We start from the raw sequence: 18,364 nt of genomic DNA, 5'->3' as shown, positions 1-18,364 counted from the left end.
TGTGCTACTAGGAACATCATATATTTTAAGAAGATATCTGGTTGATACCTAAGATGCTGGCAGCAACCCGTATCACCATTAGCATCAGTCAATGGTATTTGTGATGCATTTTTGAATGTTCAGTTGACTGAGTTTCATGTTTAATGAATAAATGAAATAATAATAATAACAAGAAGAAGCTTCTTTCAGTGCATGCATAATCATTTGTAGGAAGATAAGTGGGAAGCCGTGCTACCCATGTCTACAGGAATCTCTGGGTGATGTCCAAAGAAGGAGCCCCTGGAACCCCAAATGGACAACAGCTCTAAGGCTCATTTTTGAAAGCACATCGCTTCTGTAATACCACATCTAAACAGAAGGACATCCCTAAGGTGCTTTGTTTTTGTTGTGCAATTCGGAGCATCCTAAATGCTTCAAATAAGAGCCAGTTGGGTGTAGTGGTTAGGGCAGTGTTTCACAAACTTGGCATCTTGAAGATGGCTGGCTAGGGAATTCTGGGAGTTGAAGTCCACACATCTTCAAGTTGCCAAAGTTGAGAAATACTGGGCTAAGGCATCAGGCTAGAAACTGGGAGACTGTGAGTTCTAGTCCCACCTTGGGCACAAAGCCAGCTGGGTGACCTTGAGCCAGTCACTTTCTGTCAGCCCAAGGAAGGAGACAATAACAAACCCTTCTGAAAAACCTTTGTCAAGAAGTTTGCAGGAAATTATCCAGGTCGCCTCTGAAAAATTGACATATAACTAACAGAAGGGGGGAATGCTTCAGACAGAAGATGCTTGACACAGTCAAAAGATTTTTCATGTTTTTCTTCTAAATGGATTTAGGTGTATTTTTGTTTCTGCTAAGGAAAATAAAAATTGAAACACAGAGGGTTTCGGGTAGAAGATGACATCTTCTGGCACCGTCAGAAAAATACTGTGAATCAGTAGCGCAATGGCTTAAAAAACTTCTCTGGATGCCCAAATCCTGATAAATCATGGTCTATTTAAGCTGGTGGATGGTTGAACAAGGCACAAACAGAAGGGCTGAATTTGCACGCCACACTGAGCCCAAACTAACTTCTTCGTGGTCAGTGAGATGAGTGACTTTCCTTTTTGACTTTCAAGGTGGGTTCAGACAACAATATCAGCCCAAGGGTGATTTTCCCCCTGCAGCTGATCACTTGCATCTCTGACCCCCAGGCACAAGCCTACCTCCCCTATACCAAGAAGAAAAGAAAGTGGCACTGGGTTGGTGTGCCAGGCTGAATCAGGTGGTCACTTAGCATGCCCATCAGCTACAGACACAGACTTCAGTGGATAATCAGAACTGCAGAAAAAACAATGGCTACCAACCTGCCTTCCATTGAGGACCTGGACACTGCACAAGTCAAAAAGGGGGCTGTGAAAATATTTACAGACCCCTCACATCCTGAACATAAAGTATTTCAACTTCTACCCTCAAAATGATGCTATAGAGCACTGCACACCAAGACAGCTAGACACAAGGACAGTTTTTTTCTCTAAAACCATCACTCTGCTAAACAAAAAAATCCCTCAAAAATGTCAAACTATTCATTAAGGCTGCATTACTATTACTATTAGTCTTCCCATCGTTCCTATCACCCATCTCCTCCCACTTATGACTGCAGGACTGTAACTTTGTTGCTTGTATCCTTATGATTTATATTGATATTATTTCCTAATTGTTTATTTGTACCCTATGACTTATCATTAACTGTTGTACCTTATGATTCTTGATGAATGTAGCTTGTATTTTGAGAGCATCTGCACCAAAGACAAATTCCTTGTGTGTCCAATCACACTTTTCCAATAAAGAATTCTATTCCATTCCATTCCAATTCCAATTCCAATTCCAATTCCAATTCCAATTCTATTCTGTTCTATTCTATTCACATAACATCCTAAAAACGCAGCGCGAAGTGTCAACCTGGGCTTCGCATCTGGTCTGAGGCGCGGCGCAGAGCCCTTTCCCGGGTCCGCTCCAGCCAGCCGCGGGAGGGCAGCTCAGGTGCGGGTGGGCACCGGAGTTGCAGCCGCCCCCACTTCCCCTCCCCGGCGTGGCCCAGCCCTTCTCCAGCCCGGCTTCTCTGGCCGCCGCCCCGGCTGCGGAGGCTGGGCCGCCTGCGGGAGAGGCCAGGGTCGGTCCCCACCCCGCGCGCTTAAAGCTGCCAGCCGAGCGCCTAGCAGCATCTTTCTCCGCGGCTGGCCAGGGCGCCGGGTGGGCGGATGCAGGAGGCCGCGGGGAGCAGCTCGGCGCCGCTGCCGCCGGCGGGAGCCCAGCGGCGGGAGGTGAGTCAGCGGCTCCGGCCGTTCTCCAGGAAGGCAGCCGCTCGGTCCGTCTCGGGGCACCAGCTTGGCCGGGAAGCGGGAAGAAGCAGCTCTTGGTTGGAAGCCTTCCCTGACCCCCCTGAAAGAGCTAAAGCCCCTCTCCAACCCAGCGCCTTCTCGGGACCCCCGAGCCCATCGCCCATAGCGCGCGAAGGCTAGTCTGGGGTGCGATGCGCTACGATTTCGCCCGGGGGAGGGGGCGGGGGGCTAAAGCCGGTTAAGACTGACGGGCTTTTTCCTCCGTTATGCTCCCTTCTCCCCGTTTCCCGCTGGCTCGGGCGATCCGTGTCATTCGCACTGAAACGACCGGGGAGCCGCCAATCATACTTTAGTTCAGCGGGTTGTGTGTGGATGCTGCACATCTGTTCCATTTAGTGCCCTCTCCCTCGCGCCGACCCTAAAAAGAAAATGGCAATCATTTTTTTAGGAACCCTGGCTGAATTCAAACTGGGTGTGCGCTTTGGACAATCGCAGACCTCTCGCTCTTCTTTTTTTCTTGACTGGGCTTTTATCACTTTCGCAGCAGAAAGAAGCGAGTGCACAATTGCAGCCTCACACGTAATTAGCGGGACCCTCGTTTATTCTATTAGCCTTTATTTGCTGGTTCTGCCTTAAGCCGGCTCTTCCATAAGTGAACGGCTCGCCTGAATTTGCTTGGAATTGGCTAAGATGAAATAAGGTCGATCGGTTTATGCAAGATTTACCGAGCTGGTTACACATCTTTTTATGGCATTCATCTACTGAGTTGAGCTAACATTTTACCTGGGGTTGATTTCGGGTGACTTAAACTGTTGAGTGACCCACAGTTTGCTTAGATAGTTTAGGGCTCAATGTAATGTGCAAGATGGCTTCATACAATAACCAAGTTAAAACTGTTGTGTGAATGTTGTCTACTTTTAGCTATGTACCCTATTTTTATTGTGCCTGAAAAAAATGCTTTAGCTAGGCTTTTCAGGGTGGGGGTCTGTGGCGATTGTTGCAAGTACTGAATTGGACACAACTTAAATATAGTCCAATCATAATTAGCTATTCTGGAGCTCTAAATCCCCTTTAATTTTCCAAGATAAGAATAATCAATCATGGTACTTAACTCAGTATTTACAACATTAAATATTGAATTGCATTTTCCTGTTTCAACAATAAACAAGTTAATGTTCAGAGTAAAAGGTAGTGATTTCATGGGAATGTGGTTAGAGAGGATGGCTGAATTGAGGGGTGGGGTTTTAAGTTCATTGGTCAGTCTTAAATAAAGGCCTGGATTTCACCTGTTTCTTGTCCAAAACTCCAGCAATACCTTCTGTTTAATTTTCTTGTCTTGACTGTTAAGAATTGTGATCGTTATATTTATGTAGCTCATTATCTTTGCTAGGAGCATGACTTTTAAACACCATTGAATGCTAATTGGTTTTAAAAGTAGTTGAAAAGTGGTGTGTTTTTTTTAAATGCCCCAGATTCTGTAAATTCAGTGTAATCTAGTTTTACATGTATCACTACTGTGTAACTGTTTATTTTATTTGACTTGGATGTCTGGGGAACTCAGTCTGAAAAAAACAAAAACAAATATACAATAAAAAATAGAGCATTCCCCTGCTGTCATTACAAAATGCTTGTTCAGATTCTGATCAAGTTCTAAGCCTAGGTAGATATACTCTTTTTAAGAAGAGATAAGCATAATTTAAATAAATAAAACAGTAAAGATCTCGGTAGTGAAAAGGTTCAACCTTCCATTTATTGTAGCTTCTATTAAGGACTAAAGGAGAAGGCTTTTTATTTATTTTAATCCCATCTTTATTATTTTTTTAATAAATAACTCAAGTTGGCAAACATATCTAATCCTCCTTCCTCCTCTTATTTTTTCCACAACAACCCTGTGAGGTAGGTTGGGCTGAGAGAGAGGGGGGGACTGGCCCAAAATCACCCAACCAGCTTTCACTCTAAGGCGGGACTAGAATTCACCGTCTCCTAGTGATTGGCCCAAAGACTCCCAGCCAGCCTAAGGTGGGACTAGAACTCTTGGTTTTCTGGTTTCTAGCATGGTGTTTTAATCACAAATCCAAACTGGCTGAATCATGGATTCAGTAGTGCTTTCTTATGTGGCACCTTCCAGATGAGCTGGGAAACAGTTATGAATTCCCAGCTATGGGAAGACAAGTGATCCTTGATTTACAACCACAACTGAGCCCAACATTTCCACTGATGAACACAACAGTTGTTAAGTGAATTCCCCCCTCCCTTACTTTACGGTCTTTCTTGCCACAGTTGTTAAGTGAATCATTGCAGCTATTAAATTAGTATCACGGTTGTTAATGGATCTGGCTTCCTCATTGATTTTGCTTGTCAGAAAGTGGCAAAAGGTGGATGCAAGTCATTAAGTGTGAAAAATAGTCATGTCACTTTTTTTCGGCACTGTGTGAACTTTGAACAGTCACTACACAATTGGCTGTAAGTGGATAAATATCTCTGGCATCCCAGCTAGAGAAGTGGAAAATATCTTTGCAGGATTCAAATCGGCACTGGAGAAAAATACTTTTTCAAATCATCCCTGGATTTGAATCCTATATTAAAAGAACTGCCCAACTCACACACAGTGATTCTGGATAACTTACACTGGCGGTCTCCAAACTTTCTGGTTTGGCAGACTGCTGCTGCAGCAGTGGGAGCGGGGGAGAGAAAAGGGATGGTTTTGTGCATGTGTGTGTTCACCCATCACTTCCATGGCCCAGTTTTGAACAGGCTGCACCTGGCACTGGGCTGCGGCCTAGCAGTTGGAGACCTCTGGCTTACACTATTTCACAATATAAAAAATAACCTACTTCCCCCCTCCACTGCCACCTCAGCGATGGCAGCAAACACAATCATACTACTCACTTGATGGCCTTTCTGTTAATCTGGGGTCCTCAGCAGAGGTGGTATTCAGCAGGTTCTGACCAGTTCTGGAGTTGGGAGGGAATAGAGATTTTGCAGTATCCTTCCCCTGGAGTTGGGAGGGAATAGAGATTTTGCAGTATCCTTCCCCTGGAGTTGGGAGGGAATAGAGATTTTGCAGTATCCTTCCCCTCGAGTGGGGAGGGAATGGGGATTTTGCAGTATCTTTTCTCTGGAGTGGGGAGGGAATGGAGATATTGCAGTATCCTTCCTCTGCGACGCCCACCAAGCCACACCCACAGAACAAGTAGTAAAAGATTTTGAAACCCACCGCTGGTCCTTAGGCTCGTTGGCAGAACCATGTATTCAGGGCTTTCTGGAAAAATATCCATGCAGGGACCATTCTTATATCTTGGGAGAATGATTTTCCAGAGGAAGGGAGCCACCACATAGAAGGCCTTTCTTTTAGTTCTCACTGGTTAGATGACACCTGTAACCTATCCCGCCTGTCCTCTCTGATGGGCCAGGTAGCTGTACCTGGGGCAAGGGGTCCTTCATACAACTTGGCCACAAGCCATGTAGGCCTTTAAAAGTAATAACCAGCGCACTGAATGGCACCCAGAAGCAAACCCATCATTGCAAATGAAGCAGTGGTGGGATTGAATTTTTTTTACTACCGGTTCTGTAGGCGTGGCTTGGTGAGTGTAGCTTGGTGAAAGATACTGCAAAATCCCCATTTCTTCCCGATCAGCTGGGACTCAGGAGGCAGAGAATAGATGGGGCGGGGCCAGCCAGAGATGGTATTTGCCGGTTCTCCAAACTACTCAAAATTTCCACTACCGGTTTTCCAGAAATGGTCCAAACCGGCTGAATCCCACCTCTACAAGCGAAGTCATGAGCTTCAGAAGGGCAATGTTCAGTCAATGCACTCAATTCGGTTCCTGAATTAATCCATTTTTTAAATGGCTTCGCCCAATGTGTGGAACCAGGCAAGGGGTGGGTTTACACAATGCATCAATCCTGACAACTAAATTGAATCAAAGGTCTTTTTTATATACCCTGGTGCACAAAATGCAACTGCTCAGTTTCCAACTGACTTGGTTAAACATGTTGAGCGAATGCAACCAGTGTGTTTTCTGGAAAATGTGTTACCAGACTGAGGTTGTCTGCCTTTGTCCAAGGGAGGGTGTGGCATGCAACAGGCCAGGATTGTCAGGGAAAAATGAAAAGCGAGGCTCTTTTGCAAAAGCCTGGCCAGCCAAGGGTTAACATGTTACCTTTAGACACCAGAAGTTCCCTTCCAATTAGCTGTAATAAGGCTGTGGCAGGAGTCCCTTTGGGGATATGTGGCCAGAACTATCTGATGGCAAGCTGAAACGGTTTGCCCTGTTGCTGGGATCTTAAAACCAAACTGGAAGGAGGGACGGAAGAAGGAAGGAAAGAAAATGTTGGAAGAAAGAGCCAAGAATGAATGCTGGAAGGTTTCTGTGCTCTAACTGGCACCTTCTTTCTCTGGCAGGGTTTTTGAGGCCTGCAAACGGTTGCATAAATGGCAAGAATCCAATAGGTTGAGCTGTCACCTCTCCAGCGCTTCCTGGACTGTTGCACATCTTGCCTAAGAATGTGTCTTTCTAGGTTTAATTGCTCGAAAGAGAAATGCTGGAAAATTTAGCCTCACTGAGTGGTTGGTAGGGAAAGCAAAAGCGTTCCATATATTTTAGAGTTAGTAGAGCATAAACCCTCTGTACAGGGGTGAAATTCAGCAGGTTCTGACAGGTACTGAAGAACCGCTAGCGGAAACTTTGAGTAGTTTGGAGAACCGGCAAATACCACCTCTGGCTGGCCCCAGAGTGGGGAGGGAATGGAGATTTTGCAAAATTCTTCCTCTGCCATGCCCAACCAAATTTTTGATTTTCACCACTGCCTCTGTATATTCTCCAGGAGGGACACGGTAACTCAGTGGCTAAGACGCTGAGCTTGTCGATCAGAAAGATCGGCAGTATGGCAGTTTGAATTCTTAGCACCTCATAACGGAGTGAGCTCCCTCTACTTGTCCCAGCTTCTGCCAATCTAGCCGTTCGAAAGCACTTTAAAAATGCAAGTAGAAAAATAGGAACCACCTTTGGTGGGAAGATCACACCGTTCCATGCGCCTTCAGCATTGAGTCATGCCGGCCACATGACCACGGAGATGTCTTCGGACAGCGCTGGCTCTTCAGCTTTGAAACGGAGATGAGCACTGCCCCCGAGAGTTGGGAACGAGTAGCACATATGTGTGAATGGAACCTTATCTTTATCTTTATATTCTCCAGGGCACTGCTGGCTGAGCTTTACACGTTCCAACATGGGCCATATAGGTCTGAATTTCGGAGTTCAGGATCTTAAGCCATGCAACCCTTTCAAGGGTGTTCCTCTTTAGATACTTGACTCACTCGGCCAGAACAGCTGCCCTGTGTCAGCCTCCGCGTTGCCTCTTTCAGACATTGAGTGAGTATTCAGGAAATGAATGCAATTCTGGTCGATTAATGTTGAGCAGGCTTGGTGAAAGCTGTATCTTTTGCTCAAACGGCAGGGAAGATTCACTTGCTGTGAGCCTCCTTGCCTATGTTTTGAAATGCATGGAGACCCTTGGAAAATGGATCTTGCTGAAAAGGGTCTTCTTCAGCGTGTGTCCTCCAAGGGGGTTGGGCTTCAGGAGGGCCTGCCCTCTCCCCAGCCACTCTTAATGGCTGGCTGTGAAGTGATGGGAATCAGTCCCGGGGAGGCAGATAGATTTGCAATGCTTCTTCCAAGCTCTGCTAAACAAGCAATTAGCCGAGTGCTGGCTTACATCACCCGCTGCCCTGGGAGAGGATCTTGTGAGTCCAGAGTGGCTGATTTCATTAGCAGCAGAGCAAGGTTGTGGCATGACATCTCCCAGTTATGCTGCTGCCGCTGCTGCTGCTGCTTTCTTTTCTTTCAAAGCTAACCTATCCAGTTCAGCAGATACAAATGGAAGTAGAAAAAAGCCAGAATCTGGGTGACACAATGTCTGAAATTCTGATTTACTTAACCGCAATTTGTTCAGTGAGCCAGAAGTATTACTTACTGTACAATGAACTACTTAAGAACTACTTACTGTTGCTTCATAGAGCAACAAGCTCTGGATTACAGATCAGTCTGGTTGGGTTGATACAAGAAGCTACACCAGAACTGATCAAGTGGAATCCAGTTGGTGGAATCCAATTCAGAAGAAAACGCCAGAAACAGGAATAAATAATTTGTACTGAAGATCATTAGAAGCCTGTAAATTATTTCAGCAATGGAAGCAGCTCAAAAACATGTACAATTCATAGAAATAGGGTTGAAAAACCTTTATTTCACTGTCATTCCTGCCAAATGTAAAACAAAAAAAAATTACTTGCACCCTTTTTAGAAGAGGGTGTACCCATTCTAATGGTGTGAGATCTCTTGCGGGAAAGCCAGGATCTTCTGTAGAATAGTCACCTTTAGATGGTCCCTCATAGGATAGGTGAACCACTACACAGCGGGGGTGAAATGCTACTGGTTTGGGCCAGTTCGCCTGAACCGGTAGTAAAAAATACTAAAAAAAGTTTTTTTTAAAAACGTTCTGACGCACAGCTGATTTTCAGAACTTTTTTTAAAAAACGTTTTAAGCATTTTTTTTTTTTACTACAGGTTCTCCAGAAACACGGGGGTGGGGGGGTGTGGAGAAAGAAAGAAAGGAAAAAAAAGAAAGAAGAAAGGAAGGAAGGAAGGAAGGAAGGAAGGAAGGAAGGAAGGAAAGAAAGAAAGAAAGAAAGAAAGAAAGAAAGAAAGAAAGAAAGAAAGAAAGAGGGAGGAAAAAAGGAGAGGAAGGAAGGATTACAAACCTGGCACTAGATGCAGGTTCAGAGGATAATCCAGGGCTGGAAGGTATCTGGAGGTCATCTAGTCCAACCCTGCTCCAGCAGGACATTGTTAAAGTGGGTTTCTGTCTTTTGAGCCACAGTAACATGACTACATAGCCACACCCACCCAGTCACATGACACCCACCAAGCCACACCCATGAAGCCACGCCCACCGAACCAGTGGTAAAAAAAAATAGGTTTCACCACTGCTACACAGGATCCTAATTTGCCCGAACCTCTGACATCCGTTGCTTTGGAAGCCTTCAGGTGATAGTTTACCTATTAAGACATGAACCTTTTCCTCCATTGTTGAGGCTGATGTTCTTTTCTTGGATTTGAGCTTCTGTCACTAGGCCTCCACCTGCTGGGTACAAGCAAGTTCTTGCCCACTGCCCAGTGTCTTTCTTAGCCATTTTTTTTTAAACTGAATTGCATGCCTTCTTGCTGGGGAAATCCAGCCTCGTAGGGTTTTGTGCTAAGCCAAAATGGGTTTTGGCTTTATGCGGTTCATGAAGACTACAGCTAGTCTTCAACGTACAACCACAGTTGTAACCAGAATGCAGTGGTCAAGTGAGCTGTGCCTAATTTTATGACCTTTTTGCCAGGGTTGGTAAGTGAATCACCCGGATGTTAAGTAAATCTGGCTTCCCCTGTTGAAAGAAATGCCCATCTGGGTTCAGTTCCAAGTGGGGAGAAAGACACTGGAAACATGGAGGGATGGTTTAATGGTGGACAGGATCACATGGTTTGAGATCCTGGGGAAAAATGGGGATCACATACCTTGAAGATCTTGAAGAAAAAAAGGGCAGAGATGCTTAGAATCCCTTGGTTTTATACCCCCCCCCCCTTGGAGTTTCCTGTTCCTGTGTAAGAAATGTATTCTGATTGGTGGTCAGACTCCACCAATCAGAATCAGGGGTCTTAGCTAACTATAGGCTGTCTGTCTCCCAGTCTTGGTTGAGCTGTTGCTGGGTGATGGTGTAATGAAAGGGCTTTGGGATTCCTACTATGGCTCTGCTTGAAGGAGGTAGATCTTTGTTATGCAGAATAGATTGGCTCAGGCCTTAATGGTCCATTGACAAAGGTGGGGGAGCTATTAAGAGTGAGTCTGTTTCCTGCCTAAAAACATGTTTCTCTGGCTCAGGCCTTAATGGCCCTTTGACAAAGGTGGGGGAATAAGTTTCTGCCTCCCTTTTAGAGGGAATATTCTGTCCTTTTTAATATTTCCTAAAATATTTCATTTTTCTAGGAGAGGGGTGGGTGCTAACTTCCTACACCCCCATGGACTTTGCTTGTCGGAAGCTGGCTGGGAAGGTCGCAAATGAGGGTCATGTGACCCCGTGATGCTGCCGGCTGCCAAGTGCTCAAATCACAATCAAGTGATCATGGGGATGCTACGGATGGCCATATTAAGTACAAGGACGAGTTACAAGTTACTTTTTTCAGTGCTGTCTTATCTTTGAATGGTTTCTAAATGAATGATTGTAAAACAAGGACTACACATAATCCAGGATTAATGATAGTATATGCATTTTGTATTTTTGTATTTTATTGTCACTTATAGGCCGCCCTTTTCCCTGAGGGGACTCAGGGCGGCTTACAACTCATGGGAAGGGGGTGCAAGACAGAACGTAAAATAATATGTGAGTACAAATAATAATAGCAATAAAACACAACATTCATTCAACATTCGGGTGGGGTGTATGAAGATCTTATCCCCAGGCCTGACGGGATAGCCAGATCTTAAGGGCTGTGCGGAAGCTCTGGACTGTGGTGAGGGTGCGAATCTCTACGGGGAGATCGTTCCAAAGGGTCGGAGCTGCTACTGAGAAGGCTCTCCTCCGCGTAGTTGCCAGTCGGCACTGACTGGCGGATGGAACTCGGAGGAGGCCCACTCTGTGCGATCTGATGGGACGAAGGGAGGTAATCGGCAGAAGGCGGTCTCTCAAGTACTCAGATCCACTACCATGAAGGGCTTTATGGGTGGTAAGTAGCACCTTGAAGCGCACCCGGAGATAGCAATAGCAATAGCAGTAGACTTATATACCGCTTCATAGGGCTTTCAGCCCTCTCTAAGCGGTTTACAGAGAGTCAGCATATTGCCCCCAACAATCCGGGTCCTCATTTTACCCACCTCGGAAGGATGGAAGGCTGAGTCAACCCTGAGCCGGTGAGATTTGAACCGCTGAACTGCTGATCTAGCAGTAGCCTGCAGTGCTGCACTTAACCACTGCGCCACCTCGGATCAACAGGTAGCCAGCGCAGCTCGCGGAGGATGGGTGTTATGTGGGCGTACCGCGGTGCGCCCACTATCACTCGCGCGGCCGCATTCTGGACTAGCTGAAGTCACCGGATGCTCTTCAAGGGCAGCCCCATGTAGAGCACATTGCAGTATTCCAGCCTGGAGATCACAAGGGCTCGAGTGACTGTTGTGAGAGCCTCCCGGTTCAGGTAGGGTCGCAACTGGCGTACCAGGCGAACCTGGGCAAATGCCCCCCTGGTCACAGCCGACAGATGATGGTCAAAAGTCAGCTGTGGGTCCAGGAGGACTCCCAAGTTGCGAACCCTATCTGAGGGGTGTAGAATTTGACCCCCCAGCCTGAGCGATGGAACACTGGCCAAATTATTGGGAGGGAAACACAACAGCCATTCGGTCTTGTCTGGGTTGAGTACCAGTTTGTTAGCTCTCATCCAGTTCTTAACGGCCTCAAGACCCTGGCTCATCACGTCCACCGCTTCATTGAGTTGGCACGGGGCGGACAGATACAACTGCATATCGTCCGCGTATTGATGGTATCTTATCCCGTGCCTCCGAATGATCTCGCCCAGCGGTTTCATGTATATGTTAAATAGTAAGGGGGATAAGACCGAACCCTGCGTCACCCCACAAGTTAGGGGCCTCAGGGACGATCTCTGCCCCCCAACCAACACCGACTGCGACCTGTCCGAGAGGTAGGAGGAGAACCACCGCAGAACAGTGCCTCCCACTCCCACCTCCCGCAGTCGTCGCAGAAGGATACCATGGTCGATGGTATCGAAAGCCGCCGAGAGGTCAAGGAGAACCAGGATGGACGCATGGCCTCCATCCCTGGCTCTCCAGAGATCATCGGTCAATGCGACCAAAGCGGTTTCTGTGCTGTAACCAGGTCTGAAGCCGGACTGGAAGGGGTCAAGATAACTTGCTTCCTCCAAGGTCCGTTGGAGCTGGAAGGCCACCACCTTCTCAACAACCTTCCCAAGAAAGAGGAGGTTGGAGACTGGACGGTAGTTGTTAAGAACGGCTGGATCCAAAGATGGTTTCTTCAGGAGGGGTCTCACCACCGCCGCTTTAAGTGCGGCGGGGAAGTGCCCCTCCCGAAGGGAGGCGGTTACAACCGCCTGGATCCAGCCTCGTGTCACCTCACTGCTGTTGGCAACCAGCCAGGAGGGACATGGGTCCAGTATACAGGTGGAGGCACTCACAGCTCGTATGGCCTTGTCCACATCCCCAGAGGCAACATCCTGAAACTCAACCCAGAGATGGTCTGCCAAGCTCTCCCCCTGTGTCTCGGCTGGATCTGCAGAGATGGAGTCCAAGTCCGACCGAAACCGAGCAATTTTGTCCGCCAAGAATTGGACATATTCCTCAGCCTTACCCTGTAGGGGTTCGCCCGCGTCCCTCCTATTTAGGAGGGAGCGGGTTATCCTAAACAGGGCGGCTGGGCGTGACTCGGCGGACGCAACCAAGGTGGCAATATGTGATCTTTTAGCTGTCCTTAATGCCCTGATATATTCCTTGGTGCATGTTGTCAGGAGTGCTCGGTTCGATTCGGACTTATCGGACCTCCATAGGTGCTCTAGGCGTCTCCTCCGGCGCTTCTTCTCCCGGAGCTCCTCGGTGAACCAAGGAGGTCTCTGGGATCCGCTGACCCGGAGGGGCCGTAGTGGCGCAATTCGGTCAAGGGACTCCGATGCCGCCGAGTGCCAGGCAGCAACCAGAGTCTCCGCCGAACTGTGGGTGAGAGTATCAGGAATAACCCCAAGCTCTGTCTGGAACCTTAAGGGGTCCATGAGATGCCTGGGGCGGAAACACCTGGTCGGTTCCTCCTCCCTACAGTGGGGGTTTGGCCTCCGGAAGTCTAGCCTCAGTAGGCAGTGGTCTGACCACGACAGGGGTATGATCTCACTTCCCCTCAGACCAAGATCACAAGTCCACTGCTCCGAGAGGAATATGAGGTCGAGCGTGTGACCCGCTAAGTGGGTTGGGCCCCGAATTACCTGGGTCAAGCCCATGGCTGTCATGGAAGCCATGAACTCCTGCGCTCCATCAGAGTGTTCACCGAGCGATGGCAAATTGAAGTCCCCCAGAACCATGAGCCTGGGGAACTCAATTGCCAGCTCGGCTACCGACTCGAGGAGCAAGGGGAGGGCTGCTGCAACGCTGTTGGGAGGCAGGTACGTTAGCAGCAGACCCACTTGACCCTTGAGGTCCAGCTTCACCAGCAGGGACTCACACCCGACAAGCTCCGGAGCAGGGATCCTACGAGGTGCTAAAGACTCCCGGATAACAATAGCCACACCGCCACCCCTTCTCTGGGCTCTCGGCTGATGCAGCACCTGAAACCCGTCTGGGCACATCTCAACAAGGGGGACTCCTCCCTCCGTGCCCAGCCATGTCTCAGTAATACATGCCAGGTCAAAGGCAGTCCTGTTTGGCTCCTGAATATTAATGTGTTTTCCCCAAAATAAGACAGGGTCTTATATTCTTTTGAGCCCCGAAATAAACTCTTGGCCTTATTTTTGGGGAGGTCTTATTATTTTTGAGGTACAGGAGGCCCCTTAACCTCAGTCTGTGGTCCACGGATCCAGAGATGGCCAGACGCTCAGTTTCTGTTTCTGGCACATTCTTGCCAGCCCTAGCGTCGCTGGGCACGCCACTCTTTTTTCAGCTGCCACTAAGAAAAGGGGCGCGGTAGCCGGGGTGTCAGGCCGCAGCCATATTCCTTTTGGATCTTTGGCCTGCCACATTTTCTATTATTCTATTATGCCATTTCTATTGTGGGAAAATGGGAGGGAGGATTGTAGGAGTGAGATGCGATTTAGCCATAACAAAATTCTTTCTAGGAAGCTAAGGTCATCCCTTGTCTCTGCATCTCTGCACCTGACTGGAATTGCCAGCATGGCAGTGGAAGATTGGGCCATGTAATGGACTTCTGTGTGTGGGGGCAAGATCTTGAACTTTCAACTGGGTGGGGAAAACCAGGAAGCTTCCGATTCAGATTTTCCCAGATGTGCCAACATGGCTCTCTTAATAAATTGGAACTTTGAGAAATACTCTGCCTTGGACTCTGATTTAATTTTGAATGCTATTTGGAACCCTGACACAGGTTTTGCAGGAGCGGCCTCTAAGAGGCCATTCCGCGTGAATGATAGGTGCATGCAGGGCATGTGGGGCATGTCCCCCCCCCAGGAAATGGCGGGGACCGGCTGTGCATGCGTTTAAATATTTTTGGGGAGGGCTTATTTTCAAGGAAGGGCTTATTTTAGTGCATGTGCTCAAAAGCCCGATTGGACTTATTGTCTGGGAAGGTCTTATTTTCAGGGAAACAGGGTAGCGATATTTGGCAGTAAATCTCCTGTATTCTCCATCCAGCACAACCATTGATCTGGGCTAGTTGCAGTATCGCATATCAGGATGTAAAGCAATTAGTGGCACTAATTGCCTCTGGATTGTGGTGGGAGGTGTCCCCTGGAGCTCTTTCTTTTTAATGCTTTCATATGATCCTGATCACCAGAGTGTTTCCTGGCAGAGCTTTTCTTGGCCTCATTCAAAACATTTTAGAAGGGGAAACTCAGATAGCGAGCTCTTCTCTTCGTAGCCTACTCAATTTTCCCATAATCACTTCTGGCTCCCCCTCCCCCACTAATATAAATAATCCATTAAGCAGAAGAAGATGAAAAAAGCCTGTAATACCTGCTGGTATGGAAACACCTTTCAGCGTCTAATCCATTAAACAGCAGCAATCAATTAAGGCTGGAGAGATCCATCCCCCTGTACGAATATTCTTTTTTTTCCTGTACCAGTTCTTGTGAATGCGAAGGAAACCTCTCATCCACGCATTCTTTCCAATGAGAGGGAGGGGAGGTTCTTTCAGGTGTGCTGCAAAAAATTCTCTGGTGCATAATTCGTAACCAAAGTGGCCAAAAAAGGTTATGAAAATCTTGCTTTACCTTGAAGAATTGGTTTTTCCTGTGGTCTTCGGCCTCCTTAGATGTCCACACTCAAAAGACTTCTAGGGAAAAAAAATGATTTCCACAAATTTGAGAGAGGATTTTGAAAGGCTGTTTGTGGCTAGCGGTAACTGGAACTGAATGAGAATAACAGAGTAATTGAGTTGGAAGGGACCTTCGAGGCCTTCAAATCCAACCCTTGCTCAAGCAGCAGACCCTATTCCAGTGATGGGGAACCTTTTCCTTATAGCGTGCCAAAATTATGTGTGTGTGCTCTATCATGCGCGCACGTGTGACCACACCAATTCAACCCTCCCTGCCCACCTGTGCATGTGTGCGCCATCCCCCCAGCGCATGTGCACACGACCCCTTTCCTAAGTTCTGGAAGCTTTCCTGAAGCCTGGGAGAGGGAAAACACCCCCGCCCTTCGGAAGGCCAAAAATCAGCCAGCCAGCGTGCGCATGTGTGCCGGAGCTAACTGCTGTTGTGCCCACAAATATGGCTCTGCATGCATGCATGCCATAGATTCCCCATCATAGCCCTATACAATTTCGGGCAAGTGGCTGTCCAGTCTCTTCTTAAAGTGGCGCAGTGGTTAGAGTGCAGTACTACAGGATACTCCAGCTGACTGCTAGCTGCAGTTCAGCAGTTCAAATCCCACCAGGCTCAAGGTTGACTCAGCCTTCCATCCTTTCGAGGTGGGTAAAATGAGGACCCAGATTGTTGAGGGCAAGAGGCTGACTCTGTAAACCACTTAGAGAGGGCTGTAAAGCACTGTGAAGTGGTATATGTCTAGGTGCTAATGCTATTAATAGCTCCCATTGATGGAGCACCAACAACGTCAGAAGCAAGCTGTTCCATTGGTTAATTGTTCTCATTGTTAGCAAATTTCTTCTTTGTTCTAAGTTGTCTCTCTCTTTTATTAGTTTCCATCCATTGCTTCTTATTCTGCCTTCTGGTCTTTTGGAAATCCAGTTGACCCCCCTCTTCTTTGCGGTAGCCATTCAAACATTGGGACACTGCTATCATGTCACCTCTGGTCCTTCTTTTCATTCGACTAGACATACAAATTTCTGTAACCGTTCTTCGTATGTTTTAGCCTTTAGGCCCCAGTCATCTTCGTTGCTTGTCACAACCCAGTGCACTTTGGTATTAAAATGAGGATCAGATCTATGCCACTGAAAGGTACTCTGCAACAGAAAAATTAAGAGGCACAGTTTTGCCATGTGTACAGCCTGCCAGAAGAATTTAATTATCATATTTTTCAGAGTTTAAGTGCTCCGGAATATAAGACACACCTTAATTTGGGGGGAGGAAAATAAGAAAAAGTAAATTCTGCCTCCGCCTACCAAGATCCATTGGTATTCATCTGCCTAGCGTCCTTGCAGCAAATGGCTTGGTCAGCTTCATCACATTAGCCTGATTCAGCACTAGCAGTTTGAGAGGCTGCCTTTGCAAATGGAGCTTTTGGAGGCTGTTTGAGAGGCTCTCTGTTCGAGCGGCTGCCTTTGCAGCCTCCAAAAGCACCATTTGAGAGGACATGTGGAGGCCGAAGGGTGGGGAACGGTGGGTGGATGGTCAGGGCTACATTTGTAGTATAAGACGCACCCAAATTTTCACCCTCTTTTCGGGGGGAAGTGTGTCTTATACTCTGAAAAATATGGTATATCTTTCAGGGTTTCCACCTAGCCAAGCCATGGAGAATAAGGGGAGTTATATTCTGGCAAATGTCCAAGAATTGAAGCTTCTGCAGAATGTGAATCGGGTAATTGGCACTTAATTTGGAAGCAGAAGTTTCTGTAAAAATGTATTAAAAGAAAGTGTCCCCTACCTCTTTGAAGAAGTAGACTTAGTGCACTGTGCTAAACCGTGTATTGGTTTCTCTGATTTTGGGTTAGCATGATATGTGAAACTATAGATATATCCTGAAGAATGATTGATTATATGACTGCTGCACTTTTCTTGACTTATAAAGTCACTGCTTCAGTTCATTCAATCCCTAAGCTGTACTGTGGCTGATTACATTGCACTCTCTTGTGTGTTGTATGAATCCAGGCAATTAGGAGAAGTCAAACTAGGAGTAAGCATGTTGCGTGAACCAATTTATGTCTCTCTCTCACCCACAAACACACCGACCTTTCTATTGTTTGTAATACACACCATCTCCTCTAGGGTTTTGTGCCAATCTCTTTAGAGGCCTCCCAAAGGAAAGATTTCACTCTCATTGGTGAGGTTGCATTGGCCTAATGAAACTTGGGAAAGTTTTTTTTTTTTTAGAAGATCAGCCAGATGCTTCAGAAGTAGGCATCAAACAACAAAAATACTGATTGAAAATCTCGTGCAGGACCTAATCCGGCTTTCTGGACTGTCCAGTAGATCCACAGTTTGATAGATGAGGCTCTGTAATGGAGATGAGCACTGCTCTCTAGATTTGGGAATAACTAGCACATACGTGGGAGGGGAACCTTTACCTTATGATGAAAACAGTTTGGGTTGAATTAGGAATTCGTGGAGTTGTACTCAACATCCCTGACAGATTCTGTTTTGGCGAAAATTGTTTATTCATGGATGAATTTCATCTTCCGCTATATAGGGAGAGTGACAGCTTGGGTGAGTAAGTCTTGCCATCCGTGCCAAACAGAAAGTCAAATATGACCATTTAGATGCATACAAGGATGTGCATGTAAGTGGAAAACCAAGGAAATCCAAGTATTCTTTTTTTGCGATAAGCCGATGGACAAATAACATCCTATCCTCCAAGCACACATTAAGATATTGATAGACCTCATTTTCTTCTCATTTTTCTGTGTCCCTCTCTTCCTTTTTCTCCCCCTGAAAATAAGACCCCCAGAGGCCCCCTCTTTACACCTTGTAAAAATGTTTCCCTTTGAGCAGCAGTGGGGTTCACTTATTTTTACCACTGGTTCACCGAACGCGCATAGCTTCCACACATGCACCCAGCTCTCTGTGTATGCACTTTGCTCACGCAAGTGCCCGGTCTCAAAAACATGGCTAAATAGGCAGTCTCACCCACGATCTCCGCTACTGGTTTGCTTGAACGGGTTCAAA

General features: G+C 46.9%; 1 protein-coding gene across 1 annotated transcript in view; it reads left to right on the top strand.

The window, feature by feature from the left end:
• The first annotated feature begins 2,136 nt into the window (after window positions 1-2,136).
• The window catches only part of RIMS3 (regulating synaptic membrane exocytosis 3), a 77,945-nt gene continuing 61,717 nt past the window's right edge, over window positions 2,137-18,364 (top strand). The window contains exon 1 of the mRNA XM_087727705.1: window positions 2,137-2,291. Within this exon, the coding sequence (XP_087583831.1) occupies window positions 2,229-2,291 (63 nt within the window). The 5' untranslated portion in view covers window positions 2,137-2,228. The remainder of the gene's footprint in view (window positions 2,292-18,364) is intronic.

The sequence above is a fragment of the Thamnophis sirtalis genome, unplaced genomic scaffold, assembly GCF_051295495.1.
Source record: "Thamnophis sirtalis isolate CommonGarterSnake01/CBP01778 unplaced genomic scaffold, rThaSir2_p1.2 scaffold_13, whole genome shotgun sequence".
NCBI classification, from domain to species: domain Eukaryota; kingdom Metazoa; phylum Chordata; class Lepidosauria; order Squamata; family Natricidae; genus Thamnophis; species Thamnophis sirtalis.
The sequence above is the reverse complement of the archived record's forward strand: the minus strand, read 5'-3'. Positions and strand labels throughout refer to the sequence as shown.